We start from the raw sequence: 25,466 nt of genomic DNA, 5'->3' as shown, positions 1-25,466 counted from the left end.
CAGAAAAGATGAAGTTTCTAGCAGGATGAGGTGGAAACCATTCCAAAAGACCCTCTTCTCCCCACCCCGTCTCCCCCATCTCAGCTGCCCCAGAGTCCAGTGGCATTGCCTGGCTCTCTCTCCCAGGCCTCAGGTACATCTAGTTCTCTGTACTCACACCCCGTTCCCTTCCAATCTCAATGCGCTTCTGAGGAAAAACCACCCCAAGGCATCAGTGACCTTGTTGAAAAAACCATCCCCAGTCCAGTATTACACCCTCATTCCTTGGGGTACATTCTCAACTCTACAGCATCACGCTAGATTCATGGGGCTCTACGTCCATGCTGTTAAGGATTTGGGGCAAAAATCCCCTCACTTCTATTCTCCCCCCACCTCACATTTCTACCAAGGGAAACTATATGGGGGGTGCGGAGGAGAAAGCCTTTAAAAAGTAAATGATCCTGCCCAGGAGAAAGGGTTCTGCATTATGTTTTCTGCTCCTACGACCTTGGCAGGATCTGGTTTAAACAACCCCCAGCGGAGTACGCGTGTGCAGTTAGGACGCGCTCTGTCTGCTGCCTGGCCTCCCAGACCCGGCTCCTTGCGGTGTGGTTTATATCTCCAACCCCCACGCTGCCTGCACCCTCCGACGTGTCAGCCACACAGTGTGTGAAAACGAGACTGGGTGCCCTCAGCAGCTCTGACAACTCTCTGTCCCACCCAATTCCCGAAGCCAGATTTGGTTTGTGCTCAGACTTGTCCTGCTGTCCAGGTTGCAGACAGGCTGGACCAGCAGCTCAGAGTCCGAAGTCAGACAGATGGAGGCATCACGTGGGTCAGACAGGCTGGCGGGAGGCCCACCCAGTATCCTCCTTCTGGAAAGGCATCGGCCTCAGCAGTCAGGCAATCTTCCTTCTTCCCAGGCCTGCAGTTTCATGAGTGATGAAATCTGTTATCAGGGGAGAACTCATTTTTTTTGGATGGTGAGAAATCCTGTAGTGACAGGCTCCATCCACGGGCACTGGGGTGACAGACTCGGGCTGTGCAGCTGGGGAGAGCCCACCGTGAGCCTGGCTTTGCGGCTCGCTTGCTGTGTGACTTGAGGCAGGGTTCCTAACCTCTCTGAGCCTCCACTGCACGTGAAGTGCTTTGCTCCTGACCTGCGGAATGAACAGCTCCTGTTGGTACCCCCACAGGATCATTCCTCCAGCATAGAAACCACTCCTTTTTTATCCTCCACGATGCCTATGCGATGCTGGTCCAGGGCAAGCATTCAAGGAACCCTTGCTGGCTACATATTCACACTATCTGGATCTCGTTAGCTGTAAGTACTTCAAAAGGAACATTTAATAACACCCCTCCTTGTCTGGTTTAGTTCAGAAATGGAAAGCAAATTAGCCACCAAGCCATCCAGGATGCTGAAAACCTGTGGCCTCTAATATTATCACACCTTCCATGGGCACCTGCAGCTGATTAAAAGCAAGGATCTGCGAGATGGACTTGCCTGTGATACTTGACAACACACAGCTTAGACCAAACGGTCTCACTAAGCCTTGCAGGTGGCACCGGGCCAGTGACTGACCAGAAGAGAGGTGGCCCTTCAATCCATCTGGCATAAATTAAGATGCCATCAGGACAGAAATCAGCCTAGTCACCAGCTATTCGGGACCTAATGGCTCTTTCCCTCAAACCTATAATCGGACTCTTGAAGACACACTCCAAAGTGCTTTTCTTCCAGAGAGGAAAGTTTACATTAGAACAAATGTACACTGAAGTCAGTGAATATAATAAAGAATAATTGCTCTAATAGCTGCAACAAAAAGACACTTGTGAGCTTCACATTTGCATTAATGGCCTGTTGAAGCTCTCTTCAAAAAAAAAAAAGTTATCCTTACCCAGCCTAACGTGGCAAATGTGTTTCTCCATAAAACTGGTTTTTCCATCCGACTTTTCCTCCCAGATCGCCCAGCCTACCTCCCCGCCTCCCAGGTCCCCCAGTGCCTTGTCTCCACGGCATCCATTTTTCTCTCTTCTACCCAGAGCCCCCTCATGGTTCTGTGACCAGCAGGGCTCCTAGCCTTCCCTCCAGCATGGGAACTGTATGTGGGCAATGGACTACAGCGATTGGTTCGATGGTGGACCCAAGACCTCAGTCAGGCCAATAAGACTCAAAGTCCAGGGTTTTTGTTTGAGCTGCCAGGCAAGCAGATTTGTCCCCTTTGCTATTAGGCTTTAAAGCTGAGGCTGCTGCAGTTTATAATCATGAGGAAAAAAGTTGATGGATAATGGAGCCAACCGAGGAGCAGAATCAAGAGGGAGCAAGCAAGAGAAAAAAGGACCTCAAAGATCCTATTGAACCCCTCAATCAAAGCACCCCTGAAGCCAGCCTTACTTCAGGACTTTTAAATAAGCCAGTGTACGTTTTTCTTCTTTAGTTTGATATGTGTCTGCAACCTACGGAGTCCTGACACAGAAGTTTTAAACAGAAGTGTACTTGTAAGTAGTAACTGGATGGCTTCTCAGCTTCAAAAACTTGGACCAGGAGAATGATGCATGGATTCCCAGAATCCTTCCCATCTGGCCGCCCGGAAGAATGGGTCCAGGGCTGGCCACTTCTGAGCAAGTGGCTCCTGGCTTAGAAATGCCCGTGACCTGGGATGCCTGGGGGGCTGTTGGTTAAACATCTGATTCTTGGTTTCGGCTCTGGTCACGATCTTGGGGTCCTGGAATCAAGCCCCACATCAGGCTCTGCCCTCAGTGGGGAGGCTGCTTCGGATTCTCTCTCCCTCCCCTTACCACTCACTCACTCTCTCAAATATATAAATGAATAAAATCTTTAAAAAAAATGCTGGTGACCTCACTTAGATAATACTGCTCAGGTTCACAGGTCTTGGGTAATGACAAAGTATGGGTCCCTCAGGAGACCTGAGGTCTGGCCCCAGTCGGGTCACTCATTGGCCCTGGGACCTCAAACATACCCTCGGTTCCTTCTAATAAGAGAATGAAGCCATCTGCCTGGAGCACAGGGAGAATGAGAGGCACTACCACGTGGCATTTAGCAACATGGGCTTTGAGTTGGGTAGATTTGGGTTCAAATCCCTGGTCCGCCCTCAACTAGCTATGTGATCGTAGGTCACAGGCTTAATCTCTCTGGGCCAGTTTCCATGTCTGTAAAATAGAAATGGAGTGTTACCACGTAGCATTGTTTTAAGGATTAAACATGGTAAAATTTGTAAAGTGTTTAGCAATGTAGCCAGTCTATAGTAAAGGCTCAATAAACGTTAGCTATAATGGAGCTCAAATGAGGCAGAACGGAAAGGACTTTGTAAAAACCATAAGGCGCTGTCCCCATATTAGTGAGTATCGCCCTCACCTCACTCCTGAATTGGCAGTGGTCAGAATGTCATAGTGTGGGGTGAGGGCAATCAACCCAATAGAATGACTTCAAGTGATAAATCATACCTGACCCAGCAGAAAGAGAGACAGCTGTCAATGGGGCACAGGGGTGCGAACCCCATGCCATAATTGTCATTTCGTCGACAGTTTAGCATGCTCCCCGAGAAACAGATCACGGCAGTTCATGGAAAGCTGTATCAGTAGCGACCTGTTAAATGTTCCTCTGGAGGCCTGGAACTGTTCCCAAGCTATGAACAGTCTGGCCCGTTCTGAACTTTTCCAGAGCTACATCTGCAGAAGTACAAGGCAAGATCCCCTTCCTGATTTTTCTATTTCTTTTAACAACTTCATGGGCAGGATGAAAAGGTCCTTCTTTATGAATGAGAAACTTCAGTTGCTGGACTTGGCGGCAGAGATTTCCAAGAAACCCAGCCGTGAGGAGTGCTGCTTTACAGCAGGAACCCTGCTATTTTCCACTGGCACATCCCGTAAAATGAGGGAGTGTGGGGGTTTCACGGGGGCTGCTCGCAGGAAAGAGACAGCTGTGGCAAAACCAAAAAGATATTCCTTACAGGTTCTGGAGAAAAAAAGTCCCCCCAGGCTGAAGGGACATTGGTTCTTTTTTAGTTTGGGAGCTTTAAAAAACACATAACCAGCCTGAGAAGTGCTCTCCACAAACATACAAAAGGGTCACTTCAAATAACCCAAGGATTGCTTAATATGGAAAAACTTAAAGCTTGAAAATCAGGTCCATAAAACGTAAGGAGTCTTGGAAAAACAACCCCATTTGATTCTGCACTACTCGCGCAGGAAAATAGATAGATTGTTCTCTTCCTCTTTTCTAACTGCAGCCTGTATACCAGCCGTGTGTATTTTGGACTCTTTCCCATCCTACCATGATTTCCTGTCTAAGTCTGGGTCCCATGGTAACTGCAGCAATCTGGCATCCCGGCCCCACATGCGGCGACTGGCCACGTGAGGGATGCCAAGTGGGTATCTTCTTCCATAACAAACACATCCCTCTTCTGGGTCTGTGGCAGGGCTCGTCTCTTGCTCATAAACTCTTACTAATAAAGTCTTCAGTTTATAAATGGATCTCCCCACCCGGCCTGTCTCACCCACCTTGCGGGGAAGTGAGAGTCTCCTGCAGAATCAGAGGGCCTGTGTATTCCACATTCCATTCATTGCCCAGGGTAGAGAGGCTATAACATTGCTTGGGGGGGGGGGCGGGGCGGGGAATTATCAATGGTCTTGCCACCAGCAAAGGCATCAAGCAGTTCAGTAGAACCAAAGTCTCCTTTATGGGGTGGATGGAAGTGATCCTTGGAAATGGGTTTTGTGAGAGTCCCAAGGATACCCAGATGGGGGCTGCGTGTTGTAGACGTCTGAGGGTTAACCTCTATCTACCTTTCTCCACGCAAATGACACCAGCTCTAGGCCTGTGATAACCCTGCACCCCCAATCTGGATCAGGGGCCGTGGTCTTCCAAGCACAGCATCTAGCAGACTATGTGACAAATGCCTGTTTAATTCCTGCTCCCTGACTGGAAGTTACTTCCTGAAGGGCAGGGCCTGGAACTTGGCACCTGTACTTTACCACACGGCTTGATGTTCTGTAAGTGTGTGTACAATGTCTGGTGGGCAGACTTAGCCCTGGACCTCATCACAAATTCACGGAATCTGCCTTCACGGCCCCGCTTTGCCCTCTGTTCATTCGCTGCCTGCCACCATCCACACGGTTCTACCTCCTCCTTCGTGAAGACCTATCCTCGGGAAAGGACAGGGTAAAACCATTTGGGTCAAGGTCACAGGGAACCATACATCGTGAAAACAGAACGCACCCCCCGCCCAAACTCGGTATTAGTGCCTCCCTTTGACCTAAGGAAATGAATTATCATCCTAGAATTTCAGGCAAACACAGAAGATTATTTTGCTTTTTGTTTTTGAGGAACTGAAAGAGATGGCTCCTCCCACTGCTTCTGAAACCTCACCGTGACCACAACTCCTGGCATTTCAGCAAAAGCAGCATCCAAGGATCCCCCACTCAGGGAAGTCAGTCCAGCAATGCCTCTGTTGATTTTGCTAATAGAACAGACAGACCCTCTTTGGAAAAAAACAACAAAAACAAAACAAAACAAAACAACCAGGCAAAAGCTGCAGAACTCTCCTTTCCTGCCCATTTTCCCTGCCTTATTAAGAAGAACTGGTTTCAGTGAGAAACCCTGTAAACCACAGATGGAACCATCTCAGAAGGGTGCTCAGAGGGCACAGGGCAGGGAAGGGCGTGCAGGGCACGGGGAAGCAGGCCTTGCGGCGAGTGCAGAAGGGGAGACACAGGGGAAGACGCTGAAGTCCACCATGGCAAAAGTCAACAATAAACAGCTTCACCTGAGGAGGTGTTAACTGTTTTACACCTATTTTACTAATGACTTTACACGTGGTATCTCATTTGATTCTCTTAACCCTACAAGTACTACAATTTTGCTTTCAAAAAGAAAAGAAAAAAACGGGGATCAGAAAGGTTTGATAATGTTCCCACCCCTAGAAGTTCCAAAACAGGCAAAATGAATGGATGGTGACAAAAGTCAGGGGAATGGCTACTTGGGGGCAGATGGGGGGTGGGTACAGAGGGAGAAGGACCATGAGGGCACTTCCTCATGGGAGTACTTTAGATCTTGAACTTCACCTGGGTCGATTACACAGCTGAACGTCTGGGTGCGATTTCATCAAACTGAACGGGAATTTAGGAGTCCGCTCTTAATGCCCTTCAATTTAAAATAGGGAAAAACGAATAATACCTGTGCCTCAAAATGACACGGTGAAGATCCTGAAATTGAACCTAGGTGTCCCTAATTCCAAAACCTATACTCTTCTCTCCTCTCCTTCAAATTCAGAGGGTGGCAGGACATGAGGATCATTTAGATCCAGATGCCACGGACCTAGAGGCACAGGACTAGGGTGTCTCCAATGCCCTCCACGCTTCCCCTTTCTGTTAAGGGAAGGAACCATGGGTAAAGAAAAGCCATAGGCAAAGGTCATGATGCTTGATGGTGGCAGTGAAAGCAGAGAGGTCTAAGATCATACCAAGACAAACACCATCGGATCGAACCCAAACATTGCCTTCCCTTGGAAAGAAAATCTCCTGGCGAACATGAATGCTCCTAAAGTGATTCTAATGAAAGTCTTTATATCTGGCACAGCTAGGACAAAAAACAGCCCTGTCTTTGTCCAACTGTGTTAGACACACACGGGAGCTGATGCCCAAGACCTGCAACAAACCGAAAGAGCAAGGCAACAAGATCTCCCCACTGTCCCACACCCCCCACATGGAAGCCACTGGGGCTAGGGGTGGGAAGGTGTGGTGCTCAGGGCATTTTGCACAGACGACAGGCCATCACAGAGGGTAGTCGTGGTGGCCTAGGGTGTGGTCCAGGTGGTTCAGGGGATAATGACAGTTATCGCCTACTGAGAACCCACTAAGTTCTTCACTTTGGATGCATATTGGATGTATCGTAATCCCCGGTTCATGACCATGTGTATTTAGTTGTAATAATGTGAACTCACCTCCAAAACAAAGCTAGAGCCTTGACAACCCTCCGCATGGCAGCCACCAGGGCCTCCCTCCCTGCACAGGACACAAACACCGTCGGTGTTCACCACCCCCACGCTCAGGAGAGCGTTTATGCAGTGTTAAGTGTGCCCACCACGTGCCCCTCCAATACTTTTTCACTTAAAAACTTTGTTTTTAACTTTATAAACATTGTATCATGCCACATATAATCTTTTGAGGCTGATTTTTATTTTTGCCTATTACATTGCTACGGTTCATTCAACTCCTATTTTTCTTCCCAATTCACTCATTGCCAGCTAAGCCCATGCTTTGTTTGCGTTTTTGCCTTTCACCTTTATGACACAAGGCAGGTGATGCTGTCATCCTCATTTTATAGATTAAAAAACAAAACAGGCTCTGGGGCTTTTCCAACCTCACATAAAAAAAAAAAACAGCTTAGTGGGGATTAAACCCAGATTTGTCTCTAAAGCCTTTGATCTTTTCCACTGTAATACTGAGGATGTGCTTACACAGGAGTGGGTGCCCTCATGAGACTGGGAAGGGTCACCAAGGACCCCCACCCCCAATAGTCACCGTTGTCCTCATGATCATCATCGTAATGGTTAACATACCAGACATTTACGTGCCAGGTACTATTTCAAGCATTTTAGAAAGTGTTATTCACTTACTCCCTGCAACTACCATAAGGGGTGGGTTAGTATTCTCTCCATTTTACAGGCAAACTGAGGCTCGGAGATATAAAGAAACTCATCAAGGAAGCAGCGGATCCAGGCTTTCAATCCAGGTGGTCCGCTGCATGTCTGCCCCCTCCGTCACAAAGCTATCTGCCTCGCAGGCTGCAGAGCAGGACAACCATTTGAGTACCAGTGACGAACAGGGATAGTGGCCGAGAGGCCCGTGTGGAGTTTGCACCCTGGGCGGTAACGGCTCCACTCCCAGATCCAGATTTATTTATTTATTGAGGAAGGCGCTGACTGTAGGCCTGGGTCCCAGGAGAAGAGCTGCATGCAGGGGCCGGGCAGGGAAGGAGGAAGGGGGAGGAGGAAGAAGAGAAAAAGCAGACTAAAACACAGACAGGCTCAGGGACGACTGGCATAGTTTACTGGTGGCTGGTCTCGGTCAGCGGCTGGGTCTGCAGACGGAAAGAACCAGGCTCCGAAAGTCAGGGCTGGAGGGCCACAGGGCAGTGCTGTGAGGAAAGATGGCATGGCAGACTCTTCTGGAAAATCTCACATTCTATTCAGAATACAGAATTCTTATTTGACCCACTCCCAATAGCCTAAGGACTGTGATTAAAATTCCAGCCAGCTTCCAGCAGTGGAAGCCATGGGCTTTGAAGGCTGATAACTCTGATGTCAAACTCCACCCCTGCTGCCTGCTGTGTGTGTGCGCGCGCGGGACCTTGGCCAATTCACAAATCTGAATCACCTGAGGGGCCTTTAGAAAATATACATGTTCTGGCCCCAGTTTTCCAGGTTTTTACTTATTATGTCCAAGGTGGGGCCCAGAATGTGAATTTTGAAAATGCCTCAAGATGTTTCAGCCCCCAGCCAGGCCTGGAAATGACTGATGTAAGAACTGCCTACATTTTAGGAGGGCAGAGGAGACGTGTGGGCTCACACTACAGGTACATGGACAGACACACACACACCCCCACTGGGATCTTTTGACGTTTGAGGGGCCCCACCAATAATGGAGGAGACCCTGGCACAGATAACTAGCAAAGCAACTATTTGCCAAGAAGGCTCCGAGTTACCGATTAACCACGAGTGATTTGTCAATTCCAGGGAAGCCACACAAAGGACAAGGGTTTGGTCAGCCTGGAAGGGCTCATGGGGGGCCCAGGTTACACAAATAACATCAAGATAATGCAATATCCTGGCCCCACATCTTTCCTTTCTTCTCTTAGAAGTGTTTACTTGAAAGTGATGTCTCCCTCGGTAGAACCATCTATAGAAGGAAAGTAAGGATAGCACCACCCTCGGTGGCATTTGGATTGCCCTCATTGAAATCCATCTCTTGTAACAATTATGAAAATTATTTGATTCCCTATACATGGTTCCAAGTTATGTGGATTTCATTACAAGTGGCAGATTTAGCACATTCTGTCTGTAGGCAAACGAGTGGCAACTGCGTAACTATACGGGCATTTCCCACCACAAATTAATCCTATAGAACAAACCCAGATCCGATTACACCGTTGGACGGGGCGGTGCTGGTCACCCAGCCCGAACCAGCAGGACGGAAGCAGGCTGGTGGTTACCACGTGAGGACCTGACATGACCACTGCACAGAGGCACGCTTTTTACTCCCACCGTCCTCCAGAAAGAAGAGAGGAGGAAGAAAAAAGACCATGTGGAGGCTCAAGATACACAAACTTAAACCTAGCCATTCACTGGGAGAGCTGACACCCTCTGGGTCACTTCTTCTAACCAGACATAATACATCCTCGAGTAGAAAACACGAGCACCACAGGAAGTGAAAGCATGCCGCATGCCATTGCCCAGAGGCAGTGACCGCCAGGATGGCCGGTGGCACACGCCTGGTGGCGGCTGTGCTAGGCACCAGGCTGGGGGCTTGGTTTGGCATTGTCTCATTTAATCCTCAGAAAAGCATATACAACTTTGTAGCATGTGTGTGTTCTTGCTATGCGTGGAGCATTCTAAGTGTTTTACACCTATTTCTTCATTTTGTTTAATCCTTACAAAATCCCAAGGTATCTTTAAACTACCCTTTGTCACCCCTTGTCAGTACAAGGACACCGCTTCAGAGAGGCTAAGTGACTTGCCCTAGGCCACGCAGCTTGGAAATGGTAAAACCTGACCTTGTGTCAAGGGTCGAGAGGTTAGAGCCACAAGAATCAATGGCCTTCATCTCCACTTCCATGAATCTTCTTGTTTCTGCAAACAAGAGGGCTTTAGAGAGGTCGGAGACTAGTTCAGATTTTGAGGCCTGTGAAAACCCAGAGAGCTGGCCCCAAGTGACCCACTCTAATGGTCACGTGTCCCACAGAACTGTCTGCCATGATGGAGGGGCCTCTATCTGCCTCGTCCAATATGGTGGCCACCAGCCTTGTGTGACGAGTGGGCACTAGAAATGTGCCTCGCGTGCCTAAGGAAGTGATTTTTTTTTTTTTAAATCTCATTGAATGTTTACTGAATTTCCATTTAAATAGTCTCACATGGTTCGTGGCTGCACAGAACAGAGCGACACCTCTCCCCCACAGCCCAGGCCTCCTGGGCACCACACAGTGAAGGTTGTAAGAATACTCCCGCTTCCAGGGCAGGCCTTAGTGCAAATGAATAAAATAAAATAAATTCTTCTCGCCCCAGAGCAAACACCATCACTATGATCTGGGAACTTTTGCAGCTGGGAGAGAGAAATGACTGTTTCCAAAGCAAACGGCCTCACCTCATTTTTTTCTTCTCCTTTTAAAAGAAAAAGATGTGTAGCCCCCTGCCCCCATTAAACTACTCGAGAGGTTGTCACTTTTTTCTGGGGACAAACACCTTTGGTTTACAGTGACATAAGAGCTAAAATATGGCCGAAAGGAAAAGCCAGAAGAATAAACAAGAAGAGGCCCAGCACTCTCTAAGGTGTCATAAATCAAGAGGAAATAGACTCAGGGAGCTAAAAGCTTCCAAACATTCTTCCTCTTGAACTATTTTAAGCAACCCACACATACAATCTCTCAGAGGTTATTTCATTCACAGCAACAGATGAGAAGCAATGAGCTTGGCAGGAGATCTCTTCAAACATGCAGAGAAACAAACACCTCCAACCACAGCCCTCAGGCCTGTCCGATCGGCCACCCCGCCGAGCAAGGCCACTATTTTAAGGCACCTACATGACTCTGTTGTTCAGAAGCAGCGAGGGATGCTCTGGTCTTGCTTCAGTTCCTCTCGCCCTCTTGGACCAACCTGTCGCTTTCTCTGCTCAGGAAATCACTAAATGTGCTTCTTCCCCACCCAGGCCACTCCTAAGGAGAGAAGCAGCAGGGTCAATGGGGACTCTGGAGCCCGACAGATCTGGGTTTGCATCCTGCTGTGTCATTTACTAGCTATGCCCCTTGGACTTCTCTGAGCCTCATTTTCATCCACTGTGAAAGGCAGGGTAAGAAGACTTACCACACTGGGCGATTTTAAGAATGACATGGTAGGATACAGGTGAAGTGCATGGCCTAGGGCCTGGTACTTGGGAAAAGCTCCACACATGGTAGGTATGTGCTGGGGGTCTGAGTTGAGAATTCAGTCTCTTGGCTTCTCTGGCTAGAAAGGGAACACAGTGTGGCGGAGAGTAGAGAAGCTGGTGGAAGGCTGCCTGAGTTCAATTACAGTCTCTACTTCTTATTAGCTGCATGACCTTGGCCAAGTGACTTAACCTGAGACTCCGTTTCCTCCGCTTAAAGATGGAACAAAACAGTACCCACCTCATTTACTAATGGGATAAATAACTTTGTTATATCCCACCACTACCATTCTAGATCGAACTCGGCCCTTTCCATGCAACCCTAACAATTCAAGCTTCTCTTGGGTGTTCTCTGGTGATCCTTCCAGATGAGTGAGCTGAAGCAGCAAAGCAGCGAAGTGAAGGAAGTCACCATCCTGGGTGGGGCAGAAATGAGCACTCTAGAACAATGATTCTTTTACCACCAATAATAGCTAATGTCTGAGTGCTCACGGAGCACCAGACTTCCCAGGAATGCTACCCACGTGGTCTGGGCCCCACTCCAGGCCATTTACATCAGAATTCCTGGAGGTGGGGCCTTAAGACACACACATACACAGGTGAGTGTGTGTGGGTGCGCACTTAAAACTCTCCAAGTGATTATAATGTGAATGCAGGTCAAGAGCCACTGAAACAACCTTATGAGACAGGAACCATGATAAATACCCATTAAACAGGAGAGGAAAACTGAGGCTCAGAGACCGGGTAACTAGCTAGCAGTCAGGCGGTGGGACTCATGCTCCGTGTCCCGGCCACCCTGCACTGGCATGGCCCTCCTGAGGAGAAGGGGCCACACCATCTAACTGGCACTCAGACACTCCCACCGGGCCTTTCTCAGACTGCTCTGGAGTCCCCTTCACCTTCTCAAAGCACCCAAGAAGGTTCTCTCTTGGGCTAAATTCCTGACCCAGATTTGACCTCTACGAACCCAAAACGGCCTGAAATGGAGTCTCACTTTCCAAGGACCAAAGGATACATGCACGAAGTCAGAGCAATCCACAGAACAACTGGACCTAATTAAACAGATCTCATGTTAATGACGGGGAAACAGATTTGACGATCTTCATTAAAGGCAGATGGCTGCCCATGAAGAAGCTAGAAAGCAAACTTTAGGGGCTCTTAAGGCCATCAACCACGGAATTATAAGACTGAAAATAAATCTCTCCTGCCTGAGGCCCTATTTGACCCTGCTGGACGGTGCCCACCAGCAGGTCAGACAAAGGAGTGCAATGTTTCAATCCATCATATGATTAAGGGTGTTCAAGGAGATCTGGAGGCCAACCTCCTTCTTGATATCTCTAAACAGAAGTGAGGGACAAGCAACCAAAGTCACACGCAGACCTGTGGCTCAAACCGGCTTCTTCCACACACAGCTGTTCCCATTCTAAGTGCTCAGACCCATCTTTTCCCATCTTTCAAGTGCTCAGACCATAAACCTTGGTGTCATCCTGATTGCTCTCTCACGCCTCACACATCCAAGCTGTTGACATATCCCATTGGCTCTAATTTCAAAACACACCCATGCCCTCCCCGCTGACTCCCAATCCAAGCCACCATCCTGTCTCGCCTGGATTACTGTAAAACACTCCCAGCGGCCATGCTGGTTTTTTTTTTAAAGATTTTATTTAATTGACAGAGAGAGAGACAGCAAGAGAGGGAACATAAGCAGGGGGAGTGGGAGAGGGAGAAGCAGGCTTCCCGTTGAGCAGGGAGCCCGATGTGGGACTCGATCCCAGGACCCTGGGATCATGACCTGAGCCGAAGGCAGTCGCTTAACCAACTAAGCCACCCAGGCGCCCCGGCCATTTTGCTTCTGTTCCATCCTTGATGCTATGTTCCCTTTCCAACCTAGCAGAGGGGCTGATCTCGTTAAAGTACAAATCAGATCATGTCATTTCTGTGCGTCAGTCCCTCCAGTGGCTCCCTGCAGACTCCGAATTAACAGTCGAAGTGCCACCCAATGGCCTACAAGGCCTGAGCTGACTCACCACCCCTCCACTGGCTCTCCAACCGCATCTCCTCCAACACTCCCTGCTCCCCAGCACTCGCCCCAGCCCAGCCACACTGGTTTCCCGGAACCCACCAGGCACTTGCTGTTTCCCCTGCCCAGATCCTTCTGCTCCGGCCTGGCTGGCCTCGCTGTGATTCTCCCAGCATGCCTTACTCTTCCTCCTTATCCCCCAGGCCTGCTCCCTCCCATCCCCCTGGGCCTCTTTCACCAGACCTGGAAGAGTGCCAAGCGCACAGTAAGCCCTCAGTAAATATTTGTTGGATGAACAAGCAGATGTACCCTAACCTCAACTCTTGGCCTCTCTAGTGCTCCCAACCCCTGCGACCCACCACCTGTCTCCTCAAAGCTCGACATGGTAGAAGGCACACAGGTCTCTCCTAGAATACTTTGTACAAGCACCCACTATACAGGTAAGGTTCGCCGTGATGCCTTTTCAGAGGCAGCTCTACCATGGCGCATGCTCACCTGCTGAGTTGGGTACCAGCATCATTCTGGCCTGCCTGGCTCGTCCCAGGAGGGTTATATCCAGAAGAACAGCTGCAAGTAACTTGCTTCCAAAGTGTGTGCTCGTGTACAACTTGATCTACCCAGCTGCTGAGATGAGTGAAAGAACGAGCACGAGGCCCTTGGTTTTCACAGAAGCAACTTTTGGGGCTGTCCTGTCTCCTTCTTGAGAATATTTTATTCATTTTCAACTTGGGGATTCTTCCGGTGGATGGGCTGGTGGGGAAGAGGTTGATAAGCCACCCCATTGGCCGAGCATCTCAAGGTGAGCTTCCCAAGCCCTGCTCAAACTTTGTGGCTGTGGGGTAAACTGGGGGTCAGAACCCATGCACCCAGGACTGCTGAGCTCCACGTCCTAGTGCTTGGAGTTGCTGGAAGCGTGTCATCCCCACTTACTCTTACTTTCCCTCCTCTTTGAAAAACCGGCCCTGCCAACTGCAACAAACAACATTTAAAAATATCTTGCTGGATTATACAGCCCTGCTTTCTAAATTCCTCACAATGCCTGTCTCTGTCCCACATAGTATGAAGATGGGTGTAGCATATTTAATTTTTTTTTCTAGCTGCTCCCCTGCTATAAATACCCAAGTCTGGGTAGGCGGGCCTCAAACCCCGGCTGCATGAAGTCACCTCGGAGGGAGCGGATCCCACCACAGTGCTGGCCCGCCAGGGTTTGGACGCAGCTGTTGAGCACTGAAGTGCTGGGTCGGCCAGGAGGAGACAGAACTTATCCCTCCGCTATGGGGGGGAGGGGGTGAAATATCTAATACAGTAATTGCAGTTAATCCCAAATGGAAAAAGATGGTGTTTAGTCCTACTACCCAGCCAGGTCTTCAGAGAGCACATCCAGCTCCATCCCGGGCTGTTCCTTTCCCAAGGATACTAATCACAGGGCTTGACCTTAGGAAAATGATTTCACAGTGTCCTTGTGGGGTCTAGAAACATTATCAGAGACAGAAGGGCCCTTGGAGAATCTAGCCCAACCTCTTCACCCCACGGATAAAGCAACAGAGAGCCAAGCAGACAGTGTGATTCACTCCGGGTCATGGAGGGGCCGTGCTCCAACACAGAATTTTCTGGATCCAAACCCTCTGCTCTCTGAACTGGACTGTCCTAGCTGTTTGTGCACATATAGTTGCTTGGTGTGTGAGCTTCAGCTTGTGTTTATTAACAACTCTCCTCACAGAAAATGCTGATTTTCACATTTTAAAAGATACAGACTAAAAAAAATTTTTTTTTCATTTTTAACAAAAACTTGGCCTCAGTTTCAGGGATGGTTTTTATGCACTAAAAGCTTGTTTTGCCCTCTTTGAGGTCCAATTTAATCTCTCCCCACCCCAATCTTGTCTATCTGGTACTTCCAAGTTTAGTTCCCCTATTTAATTTTCCCATAATGGACCTGAACCCACCCTCCTCTCCTCAACTCACTTCTGGAAAAAAATGAACCCCAAATCATTAACCACAAATGACTATAAGATAAATATATATGTGTATGTATATGTGTATATGCATATTTCATTCATGGGCTCTTTTTCAAATGACAAGAAAATTCCTTCACTGGGGTCAGGAAAAGCACTCACAGCAGAGTTATTAGCTAGGCCATTGATGACCTATCACACTTCATTATTGTCAGTGGAATTCAGCTGGACCCTAGGGAGTCCAATCCAGATGGCGTGGAGTGACAGAGTGGTTCCACCAGATCAAACATTTAATAAGACTGAAATCTCTATTATCATTGCTCTGGAAATACCTTCACCGAGAACTGGAAGGTGACTAAACCTCTCTGAGAACTGACCTACTACTTTCCAAAATGATCAACGCTAAACTGGAAATTGAACACATCAAGTCAGATACTCATAACCGAAGAAAGTATCTTACCCTGCTTTATGTCCCTCTCCACCTCCAGATTTGAGAACCCTGCCTTGGCGAGAGTCAATCCGATGGCCTCATTAACGAGTCCGTCAGCCCTGACCTTCATTTGGTACTGCGATTGCTCTAGCCTGAAAGGGTCCGTTCAGGGTCCTGGGAAGAAATGCTGAGTCTGAAGCCAGGCTGAATGGGAGAAGCAGGGCTGACGGAAGCCTTGTTCTTCATGCCCTCTCAGCCCAGGTCTGCTAGGTCAGTCTTCTCTCATTCCCTACACCGCTAGGACAACGGACGGGGGCACTGCTGAGGCCAAGCTTCCAATCAACAAGAGGGGTAACGGGAGGACTGGGGCTGTGGCTGAGATGCGCTCGGGGAGCAGACACTCGGTTTGTGAATTATAAAAATGAGTATTGGAAAGCTCTCTTCCTGCGCTCTGGCAGGCTTCTTAACATCTGGATAAAAGATGTGGGAAAGCTGTCCTTTTTCGCTGTGTTATCTGCCCTGCTCTCCCCGTCCTGCATCTGAACCTTCTGGCTTTCGGCTTCCAGGTCCCTGCACACATCGCTCCCTCCTGTGGAAACCTCTGTGCTCCCCGCACCGCCTCCCCTCCCCTGTCACAGCCCTGCCTGCCGCAACCCCACTGGCCCTGATACCACATCCTCATAAAGCAGCCCTGCCTCCCAGCCAGCCAGGCCTCCTCTCTTCCCCCTTTGAGCTCTCTCGTCACCAAGAGCTTCCAGGTCCCCATCTACAGGGCAGACGTGACATCCACCTCACAGGAGGGCTTGGGAGCAGAAATGAAACAGCTGATGGAAAGCAGTCAGCGCCGTCCTTGCCGACTGCAGCCAGCGACCCCGGACTGCCGTGTAAGGATCCGGGCGTGTGCTCTGCTTTCCCTCCTAGACCCCCCGCTCCCTGACAGGTAAGATCAACTCTTGCCCTCCTCCAGCTTGTCCCACTGCCTCGTCCGCAGCTGGCTCTCAGTTAGCAGCCGATTAAAGAGGCCGGCGTGGCACTTCTCGGCTTACTTGGGCCGTGCTCCTTCAGCTTCTCCTCCCAGTTTGGCATGTGGCTCCAAACATGTCGCCAAAGCTGCAAAGCCATTTAGGCCTTTTTTTTTTTTAAACAAGCAAGAAGACCACAAAGTATGTTTACATGACAAGCCAGCAAAACACAAAACACCTGCTGTCTCGTGGCTCAGCACTTGGCAGCTGCAACAAGCGGGGTCCAATATCCACAGTGGAGTGGCTCCCTGGGGCCCAGGGCCTTGCGTGCACACTGCCATGGTCCTCAGTGCGGGGGGCAGACAGGAGCTTGAGGAGAGGGGTCTGATCACTGCCCCCTGCCCGCCGGCTTCATCTTGGGGACAGTCGAGCCATAGCTGAGCAGGGTGCGAGGGTGCTTTTTCCAGATTCCATAATTTCCTTCTACCTATTAGTCACCAAGGAAAGCCTTGTGATTTATCCTCGTCACCCTGGGATTTGGGTCACGATCTTCCCCTGCCCTAGAGACTCCCACTATGGCAAAAGCAAACATGACCAGCACATTCAACCCAAGTCTGCAAAAATACAGCAATAATTAGGATCAATATTTTATGTGCCAGAGTACAAAGTTCCTTACGGAGGCTTTTACTCTTTTCAGTCCTATTTACAGAGCAGCGTTTCTCAATCAGCGGTGATTTTGCCCCCTAAGGGACACCTGGCAATGTCTGGACAAGCTTTTGCTGGCCACAGCTGGCAGCAGAGGGGCCAGAACAGAGGTCAGGCAGAGTCTAGCATCTAGTGGGTAGAGGCCCGGATGCTACTAAGCATCCCGCAATGCACAGGACCAACCCCACAACAAAAACTATCCAGTCTAACCTGTCCAGTGACAAGGTTTCAGAAATCCTGTTATAGAGAAGGAAACTGAGGCACACAGCTCTCAAGTAAGGGCGCCAGGAAGGACACCCAGGCAGTCCAACCCCCAGCTCTGCTCTTCACGCTGAACCCAGCAGCTCGGCCATCCTGGGAGCCCCCACTCTGCACCGAGTGCAGCGCCCCACGCAGAACCAGGCCCTCATTTTACTGTAGCCCAACGGAGGCTTGGAGCAACTTTCCCGGAGGCAAAGCAATTTGGGCCCCAACCCAGACTTCAAAGCCAAAGCATTTCGGTGTGTGCTATATGGGCTTCTCTCCCCAGGCTCCCAGCACTGACATTTCGCCCCGTGAGGACTACACCGTAGCAGACTCTAAGGAAATCCTAAAGGCTTTTTTTGCCAACTCCAGAGCCAGTGAGCTGAGCTCCCAGAGACCAGTGGCCTAAACACAGGCTCCCTTGGGGTGCCTTTCCTACTGTGTTTCCTCCTTCCCTGACCTGACTCATCCTCCATAAGAGTTTGGCAGTGGAGGCCGCAGCTTTTCCATTCAGCTGGGCTCACTGCTCACCAAGCAGCTGACACGTGCAAGGCCCTCCCTGGGCGGAGAGCTCCCTGCCCCCCTCAGGAGCAACAATCACGGCTCCTTAAGATCGATGGCACCTGCCGAGCATGCTCTGGGACACCTGGGAGGCTGCAGTTAAGCACAGTAACCCGGCCTCCTTTGGGGGCAGATCCATGCCTGGATCCTGCCATGCCTGGATCTTGAAGCCCAGTTTTCGCCATTGGTTATGAAGATTCACTGGCCTAATGCATTTAGGGTGCCGGGACACAGCAGGCTGCCAACAAACAAAATCTATAATAAACACTGCTGTCGCTAAGAGTTTGGTGGGGAGGGTCACATACTGACCAGTTCCCCACACCTTTATTTCTGTAACTCTTCACAGGAAAAGCACAGGCCTAAGGCTTGAGCAATCCGGGGCTCTGTCCTGGCATGGCTGTGACCTCGCTGTGAATTCTGGGAAAGGGTGTCCTGTTCCATGGATTTTTATGGGGACCCGGTAAGGTCACGGATGAAAAATGTTTAAGGTGCTGCACAGAGTGTGGAAGTGTGGAGACAGGCCAAAGCGCCCTCCCCCTGTCCTGTCTGGCAAAGGACAGATACAGACAGTGGGGCGGATAAGGACCACTGGGGTGCTTAGGAGAAGGGGGAGGGGAGGGTCCGCCTCTCATGGAGACCTGCGGATTAGAAGCAAGGTATCTCTGGCTTGTTTTGGAACTTCGGGGTTGCTCGTGCATCCCAGGAGTGTCTCGGCAGTCAACTGCCTTAGTTCCTTCTCAGACTGGAGGCAGGGGATGGAAACTTTTCTGAGCAATAGTCATCAACCGAGATCGCCCTCTGGGGCAGCTCTGTGGGCAAGGGAGGGGTGGGGATGCTATTCTTAGGGGAACTGGCTGCCTCCGTCTCTCAACTCAGTCCTCCCGTTGATTTATCTGCTGCCTATTAGACTTCTGCTCTGACACCCCCACTTTGGGTACTGCACCCTGAAGGGATCCCCTATTTACCTTTGAAATACAAATGAAACCCCTCCATTTACATTTACTCATCACAGCTGGCCTTGGGAACCCTGCGAGAAATTAGGGTATCAAAGGCTGAATGATGTCCCTAAGGCTTGGGAACCCCCAAAACGCTGCCTCTGTTCATCAAGAACTTGAAATTCTCTGCCATGGTGTAAAAGGGGGAAGGTTCTTCCATAGTGTCCAAGGATTTCAAATCAACTTTCTGGAATTAAACGTCTGTGTGGTGGAATCATTTATTTGCCTGACGAGTATGTATGGAGCACCCACTACGCACCAGGTGCCATGTGGGGCACTGGGGGAGACAACGCGCTCACAGTTGGGTGGGTGGGACAGACCCGAGCAGGAAACGATAGGCGCATATGCTCTGGGTGCTGCGGAAATGTCAAGGAGGGGCAGCTCTTCCAGTCTGGGGTGGGGGTGGTGGGGGTGGAGGAGTCAGGTAAAGCCTTCTGGGAAAAGCAGAACAACTCCACCTTGTTCCTCCAACTACTTGAGGCTGGGTTGCATTTCTCAGGCATTCAAGGGGAAAAAAAAATAAGTTTTCATTTCCAAAGCTTGCTTTCAGTTTTACCAGCTCCCTTGACTTCAATAAAATAGTCCAAGAGAAGCTGCCCTCCTCCCTCAGACTACCCAGGTGTGGGAACTGATTAAATAGCAACTAGTGGCTCAATTAACCCTTGTCCCCTTCATTGATGATCTTAGGGAAATCTCCTTATAACCTCCTTGCTAACCGTGTCCTACAGGAGAACAGCACATTCCCCGCTGTAGATTTAGCCCTTGTACTTCTTGGCCATAAATGAGATTGTTGGGTCTTGCCTCAGATGATAAATAACTGAATAATTCAGAAAAGTCTCCAATCACTATATTTTGCCTAGAGATTCTTCGATAGCAGTGGTATTGATACACTGCCTATCACTAGTGACATGCCTGAGAGGCCCTCCTTGGCTGTCATTTAGATTAGCTCTAGTCACACTACCCCATTACCTTGTCTTTTTTTTTTTTTATAACATTTACTACCAAGGGTAAATCCCTATTTGTCACTGGTTTATAAGCTTCATGAGAGGCGGGCCCTCCCCTCCCCCTTTCTCCACTTAATCTATAGCACTTTTAACAGCGATGGGCACAGGGTCAGTGTTCAGTAAATATTTGTTGAATGAACTGCTACCATCTACTGAGCATTTACTACGTGCTAAGATCTTTAAATCTATGATCTCACCCAATCCTCATGATCTCATACCAACCTCATGAGTTAGGTGCTGTTATTACCTCCCATTATACAGATGACAATGGTTAAGAAATATGCCCCGGGTCACTCTTATAAACAGCAGAGGTGAGCTCCAAACACTGTGACTCCAGAGTTTGCACTCCTTACCTCTGATGGGGCTACTCTTGTGCACTTCTTGGTGACTGATTTGGAGTAAGAATATTCTCAGCAAAATCCTCTCATTTCACATGCAGTCTCGGAACTGAAGAGGATTTCTCAAATGCTTTGAACACTCATGAAAGCTTCGTAAGACAAACAGCCAAGAAGAAACCCAGGAGTGAGTCTCGGTATCAAACTCACACACAGGGATAAGGAAGAGCGGGCAGGGAGGAGGGGGGCAGTGAACCAGAGACGTTTCTATTTTCTGCCAGCTCCATGCTTATAAATAGCACCCTATTAAAGTGGTTTCTCTACCTCCCATAAGGAAGCCACGGAGATATCATCCCTTAATGACACTGCCCTGGGAACACGGACATCAATACCAAATGAGCAAGTGATATAGAACTCCTGCTGCTCTATGAAGCTGAGATCATGTTGTATAAACACTACAGAACTTCTGTCATCCATCTTGGGCTGAGCAAAACCATATTTGCCCAGCACTCTGAGTAATGGCCAGGAGTAGAGGGATTAGGGCTCTTAAATTCCTGGTTGGAAGACATTAAAAGTTTAAGAGCCCTATATAGCTGAGTCAAATGCATGTACCCATGCTGTATGATTAGCAGGCACAACAACAATAAAGATATAATTGAAAGGGAAGACCGGCAGGGCAAGAATGCGGACCGGCACCCTCCTCCCGGGTGTAGCCCCTTCTCCCCTGGTCTTCAGCTGCGTGACCGGTAACCTTGCCGGCGCTGGGCTTCAGTGTGGCAAAGGTCTGGATCTTCCATTCCTTCCCTGAGCAATTTCTGTTTCCCTCTGAAGTCAGCTTTCAGGCATAAGTAATTCACTGCTCCTCTACTAAACAGTCATTTCACCTTGTCTAAACAGACTTCATAAATCAGCCTAGTTATTGTTTACGGAGGCCACCAGCAGGATCTCATGTATAAAAAATGAGCATCCGTGTTCCTAAGTGGAAGCGAATGGTCACCTTGCCTGCGAGAGACTTCCCAGGAGACCAGGGAAGGCACAGAGGGAGACGCTTGCTCTGGACATCCAGGGAACTTTGCTGTCTGTCACATGGAGTCCTGCTGTCTTGACTACCACGGCTTGAGAAGGATTGTTTGGAGTAGGGGAGGAGGGTCAGTGATGGGGTCAAAAACTCATCCTGTAAAGAAAATCCCAAGGAATTATGGCCCTAGATAAGAAACGGCGCTTTGGGATAAGCCCTTTAGTGGAGGACACCTGTGTTCTAGCAATTTCTGGCTACTTTGCATTTTCAGAGGACCCTGGAGAAGCAGCTGTTCTTTCTAGCTTCAATTTGCAGTTAGAAAAACTGAGAAGTTCTTCTACCTGCTGGGCACCAGCTGTGCATGAAGGGCATTTTTGGTTCTGTTTGGCACCTCTTGTTCCACTTTTGTTCTAGTCTGGTTTATAGGCTCGGGGCCTCCGTCTTTTCTGCTAAGGAGCTTTCCTTCTTTGAGCTCAGTCTGGGCCTCCCCCTTAGCCCAAAGTACAGGACTCTCCCCTGGGCTATGATGGTGGGTGGAAATCCCCCTGCCCTCCACTTCCTCTCCTGGAGCTCATGTTCCCGGTGTTGATACCACAAACTCAGAAGGCAAAGCACAATTATCAGCTGTGACATCATCAACACAGATTCTGGGCTGACCTCAACTCTGACCTAAGAGGAGGAAAATTAAAAGGCAAATGCTATTCCCTTCCAGGCATCTCCTTTGGTGGTGCCAGAATTAAAACTCAAACCAAGGAAGGGCTAAGCCAAGCCATGCTGCTACATACAAACTATCTCCAAAATGAGGCCTTAGGTGTCAGCTGCCCTCCTTGGAAACTGGACTCCTAAGAATGAAGCTGTGTCCTCGCCTCTGATGGCTAAAAGCTTGAACTCTGGAGCCTGCCCAGGCTCAAAGTTCAGCTTTGTCACTTAATATCTGTGTAATCTTTGTAAATGCCTTAACTGCTGTGTACCTTGGGTTCCCCATCAGTATAATGAGGATCATACTAGAGAGTACCTACCTAATAGAGTTGCTAAGATTTCTTGAGTTAACGTATAAAGTGCTAAGAATAGTGACTGTCATCGTGTTAAGCGCTCACTTTACATTTTAGCTATTTTGATGTTAAACCACGTTTAAATTTGACTCCCTTTATCCCTTTTCAACACCCACCCGGCCTCTTCCACAGACTACTTTGTTTACCACCAAAGGCTGTCCCCAAAATGGCCTTCCAATCAGATTGCAAGGATGTCTAGTCATAGTACCATTCTAAATAATTTATGGTTTGCTGACTTCTGAACTTGGAGTCTGGTAGGCAGTTTGCTGTTAAATGTATGTCACACCCTAACCTTACCAGGGAGAAGGTCAAGTGCTTCCCTCCACCCTTTGCACTGAAGCCTTGTCATCCCTCAGAGAAATGCAACTACCCAGTGCAGGTTCCTTTCTCAGACTCCGAATCATGCAGCTGCCCATCCCCCACACCTCTTCCCCATAACCGAGTTTACTGGGTCATCATTTCTTTTAGGAAAGCCCATAAGGTTGTGCATTTAATACAACACTGAGCACACAGTTAAGAACCCACCACTACTTCTCCGCCTTCCAAGGAGGAGGCCTGAAGTGCATCCTTCAAGCCTGCAAAGCCCAAGGCAGCTGCACCTGGTCTTGGGCTTCCAGCTCCCTTCCTCCCGTCCCACTTATCCAAGGCTCAGGTCTTAAGAGTTTGGACCCTCTGGCTACTGTTACTGGGCTGGAGAGATCCAGGGTCAGAGCCACAGTCCACCTGCTCTGCTGCTGGGGAAAGAACCCTAGAGATCCAGTTGAGAAAGGCAAAGAGCAGCAAGGCAGGCAGCTTCGCGGCAAGGGAGGTTCAGGAATGGCTTGGTCAAGAGCCTCAATCAGTGAACAGCACCCAGACAGTGACAACGCCGAGAGGAACAGGATGTAGTACATCAACCTCAACTTTATCCTCCGAAAGCCAGTCACCCCAAGAACTCTTTGCCAAGAGCCATTCGATGGACTCCACCCACAGGGCAAACGTTTTCTCCCAGGTCCTGGCACACCCACCAGCTTCAACCTAGGAAATTCACCCCGTGGGTAGCCCAGGGCGGGAATTCTCTGCCATCCGTCCACGGCCGAGGCCCGCACACTTACCATTGGCGTTCTTGCCGCAGATGAGATGTTCATAGGGCTGCAGGACGCCCCAGAGCTCGGCGTCGTTGTTGATGACCATCTCCAGGGCCTCGGCGGATACCTCCCCGCCCCCAGCCCCTCCACCGTCGGGGCTCTGGCTGGCCAGCACCCTGGCCCGGATCTCCTCCACCAGGTTCTCCATGCAGGCGGTGAGCGAGATGGCCGCGTACTCGTGGATGCGCACGGAGATGCGGGTATCCACCATCCAACGGAAGAAGCGGCCCACCGAGAAGGTGAGGCCACAGCGCGCCGACTTGCCGCGGCGCAGCCCGTCGCCGGCGCTCATGCTGTACAGGGACAGCGCTTTGACCGCGGCCAGCGCGCAGCTCTCGGCCAGCGCCCAGCTGTGCACCAGGCGCACGGCGCTCTGCACCTCGAAGCGGGTGCACTTGGCGTGCAGCACGCTCAGGCGCTGCGCCTCGCGGGCCACGCGGATGAGCGCCCTGCGGAGCAGCCCGGCCAGGCGCCGCACCGCCTCGGCGGAGAACAGCGGCAGGCGCCGGCCGCCGGCGCCTTTGCGAAGCACCCGGGCCACGTCTCCCTCCGTCCAGGGGAACTCCTCCAGCTCCGGGAGGCGCGGGCAGCGCGAGAAGAGGTCGGCCACTTCGGGGTCCTCGGGCAGCACCGTGTTCACCGTGTCCCAGCTGTTGTGGCGGCTGTTCATGGAGCCGGAGTAGCACCACCAGGCCGCCCCGCGGTGCTGCTGCGCCGAGGAGTTGAGCGCCTGCGAGTTGGACTTGGAAGACGAGAGACTGAGGGAGCGGCACGAGTCCCCGGCCCCATACCCGGAGTCCAAGGTCAAGTCCTCCAGCGTCTTCAGAGTGGAGCTGTACGTCCCGGCCATGGGGAGCCTGCCGGCGGCGGCCTCGCCGAGCGAGGGGCGCTCACAACTCCATGCTCCCTTCCCCAAGTGGGCAGGAACAGGCTCTAGGCTCTCCGGGGCGCCCTCCTTCCTCTCGGCGGCCACATCGCCCGCCCGGAGGCCGCGGGAAGGTGGGCGAGATTCTCGGCGGCCGGGGCCCCACGCGCCCCGCGTCCGACGCGAAGCTGTCACTGGAACGGCCCCCGCCGCTCCTCCTCGGTGCTCCGCTTTGGCCCACCTCAGCCTCCCGCCAGCAGAGCGTCTGTCCGCAGAGAAGGAATCCCGGGAGAACAGGGCGGCGGCAGAAGGAGGAGGCGGCTCGCGGCACCGCGCGAGTCCGGGACCAAGCGGCGAGAAAGCGCTCGGCAAACTTCTGCGCGGCGCCGGCGGCCGGCACAGCTGGGTACCCCGCCGCCGCCGGCATGCAAATAACCCGGGGCGGCTCACCAATCATCGGCCGCGACGGGCAGGGGCTGCACCAATGATCTCCTCCAGGGGCGGTCACTATGCAGATTTAACGGGGCTGCGGGTGAAACCCCGCGGCGACGGGGGCGGGGCTGGAGGCCGAGGGTCGGGTGAAGCCGCTGGGTTGAAGGTGGAGGAGGGGGAAGAGAGGCGGTGAGCCACCGGGCGCGCCGGGAAGTGCGAGCCGACACCGGGAAAGGAGGGGTCGAAGCGTTAGGCACGGGAGCTGACGATTTAAAGAAAAATTTAAAGGAAAAGCCACTGTGCCCTAACCCCCTGCCTGCCGTCCAGGCTTTGGGCGTTCGCAGCCTCTTTTCAAGCCCTCTGCAGCCAAGCACCGAGGCTGACTTGTCAAGTGTGGGTCCGGGGAGCGTGGGGGGAACAGCCGACTGGGGGAGGGGGGCACAAACGAGGCACCAAACCTCTCTCCCAGACTTTCTGGCAGGCCCTTCCCGTTTTCTGAGATGAAACTCCACTTGCGTTTAGAGGGAGGAGGGACGTCCCTTCTTGCTTCTCCCGGATCCGTCTGGTTTTCTTTACGTTGCTATCCTAGGTTCCAATCGGAGCAGATCTGATGAATAGACGGGCTCCAGGAG

General features: G+C 50.7%; 1 protein-coding gene across 1 annotated transcript in view; it reads right to left on the bottom strand.

Moving 5' to 3' along the window:
• The window catches only part of ABTB2 (ankyrin repeat and BTB domain containing 2), a 168,944-nt gene extending 144,164 nt beyond the window's left edge, over window positions 1–24,780 (bottom strand). The window contains exon 1 of the mRNA XM_028087702.1: window positions 23,505–24,780. Coding sequence (XP_027943503.1) covers window positions 23,505–24,387 — 883 coding nt within the window. The 5' untranslated portion in view covers window positions 24,388–24,780. The remainder of the gene's footprint in view (window positions 1–23,504) is intronic.
• Between the last annotated feature and the right edge of the window lie 686 nt (window positions 24,781–25,466).

The sequence above is a fragment of the Eumetopias jubatus genome, unplaced genomic scaffold, assembly GCF_037043125.1.
Source record: "Eumetopias jubatus isolate StellerSeaLion01/CBP00866 unplaced genomic scaffold, mEumJub1_p1.0 scaffold_13, whole genome shotgun sequence".
NCBI classification, from domain to species: Eukaryota; Metazoa; Chordata; class Mammalia; order Carnivora; family Otariidae; genus Eumetopias; species Eumetopias jubatus.
The sequence above is the reverse complement of the archived record's forward strand: the minus strand, read 5'-3'. Positions and strand labels throughout refer to the sequence as shown.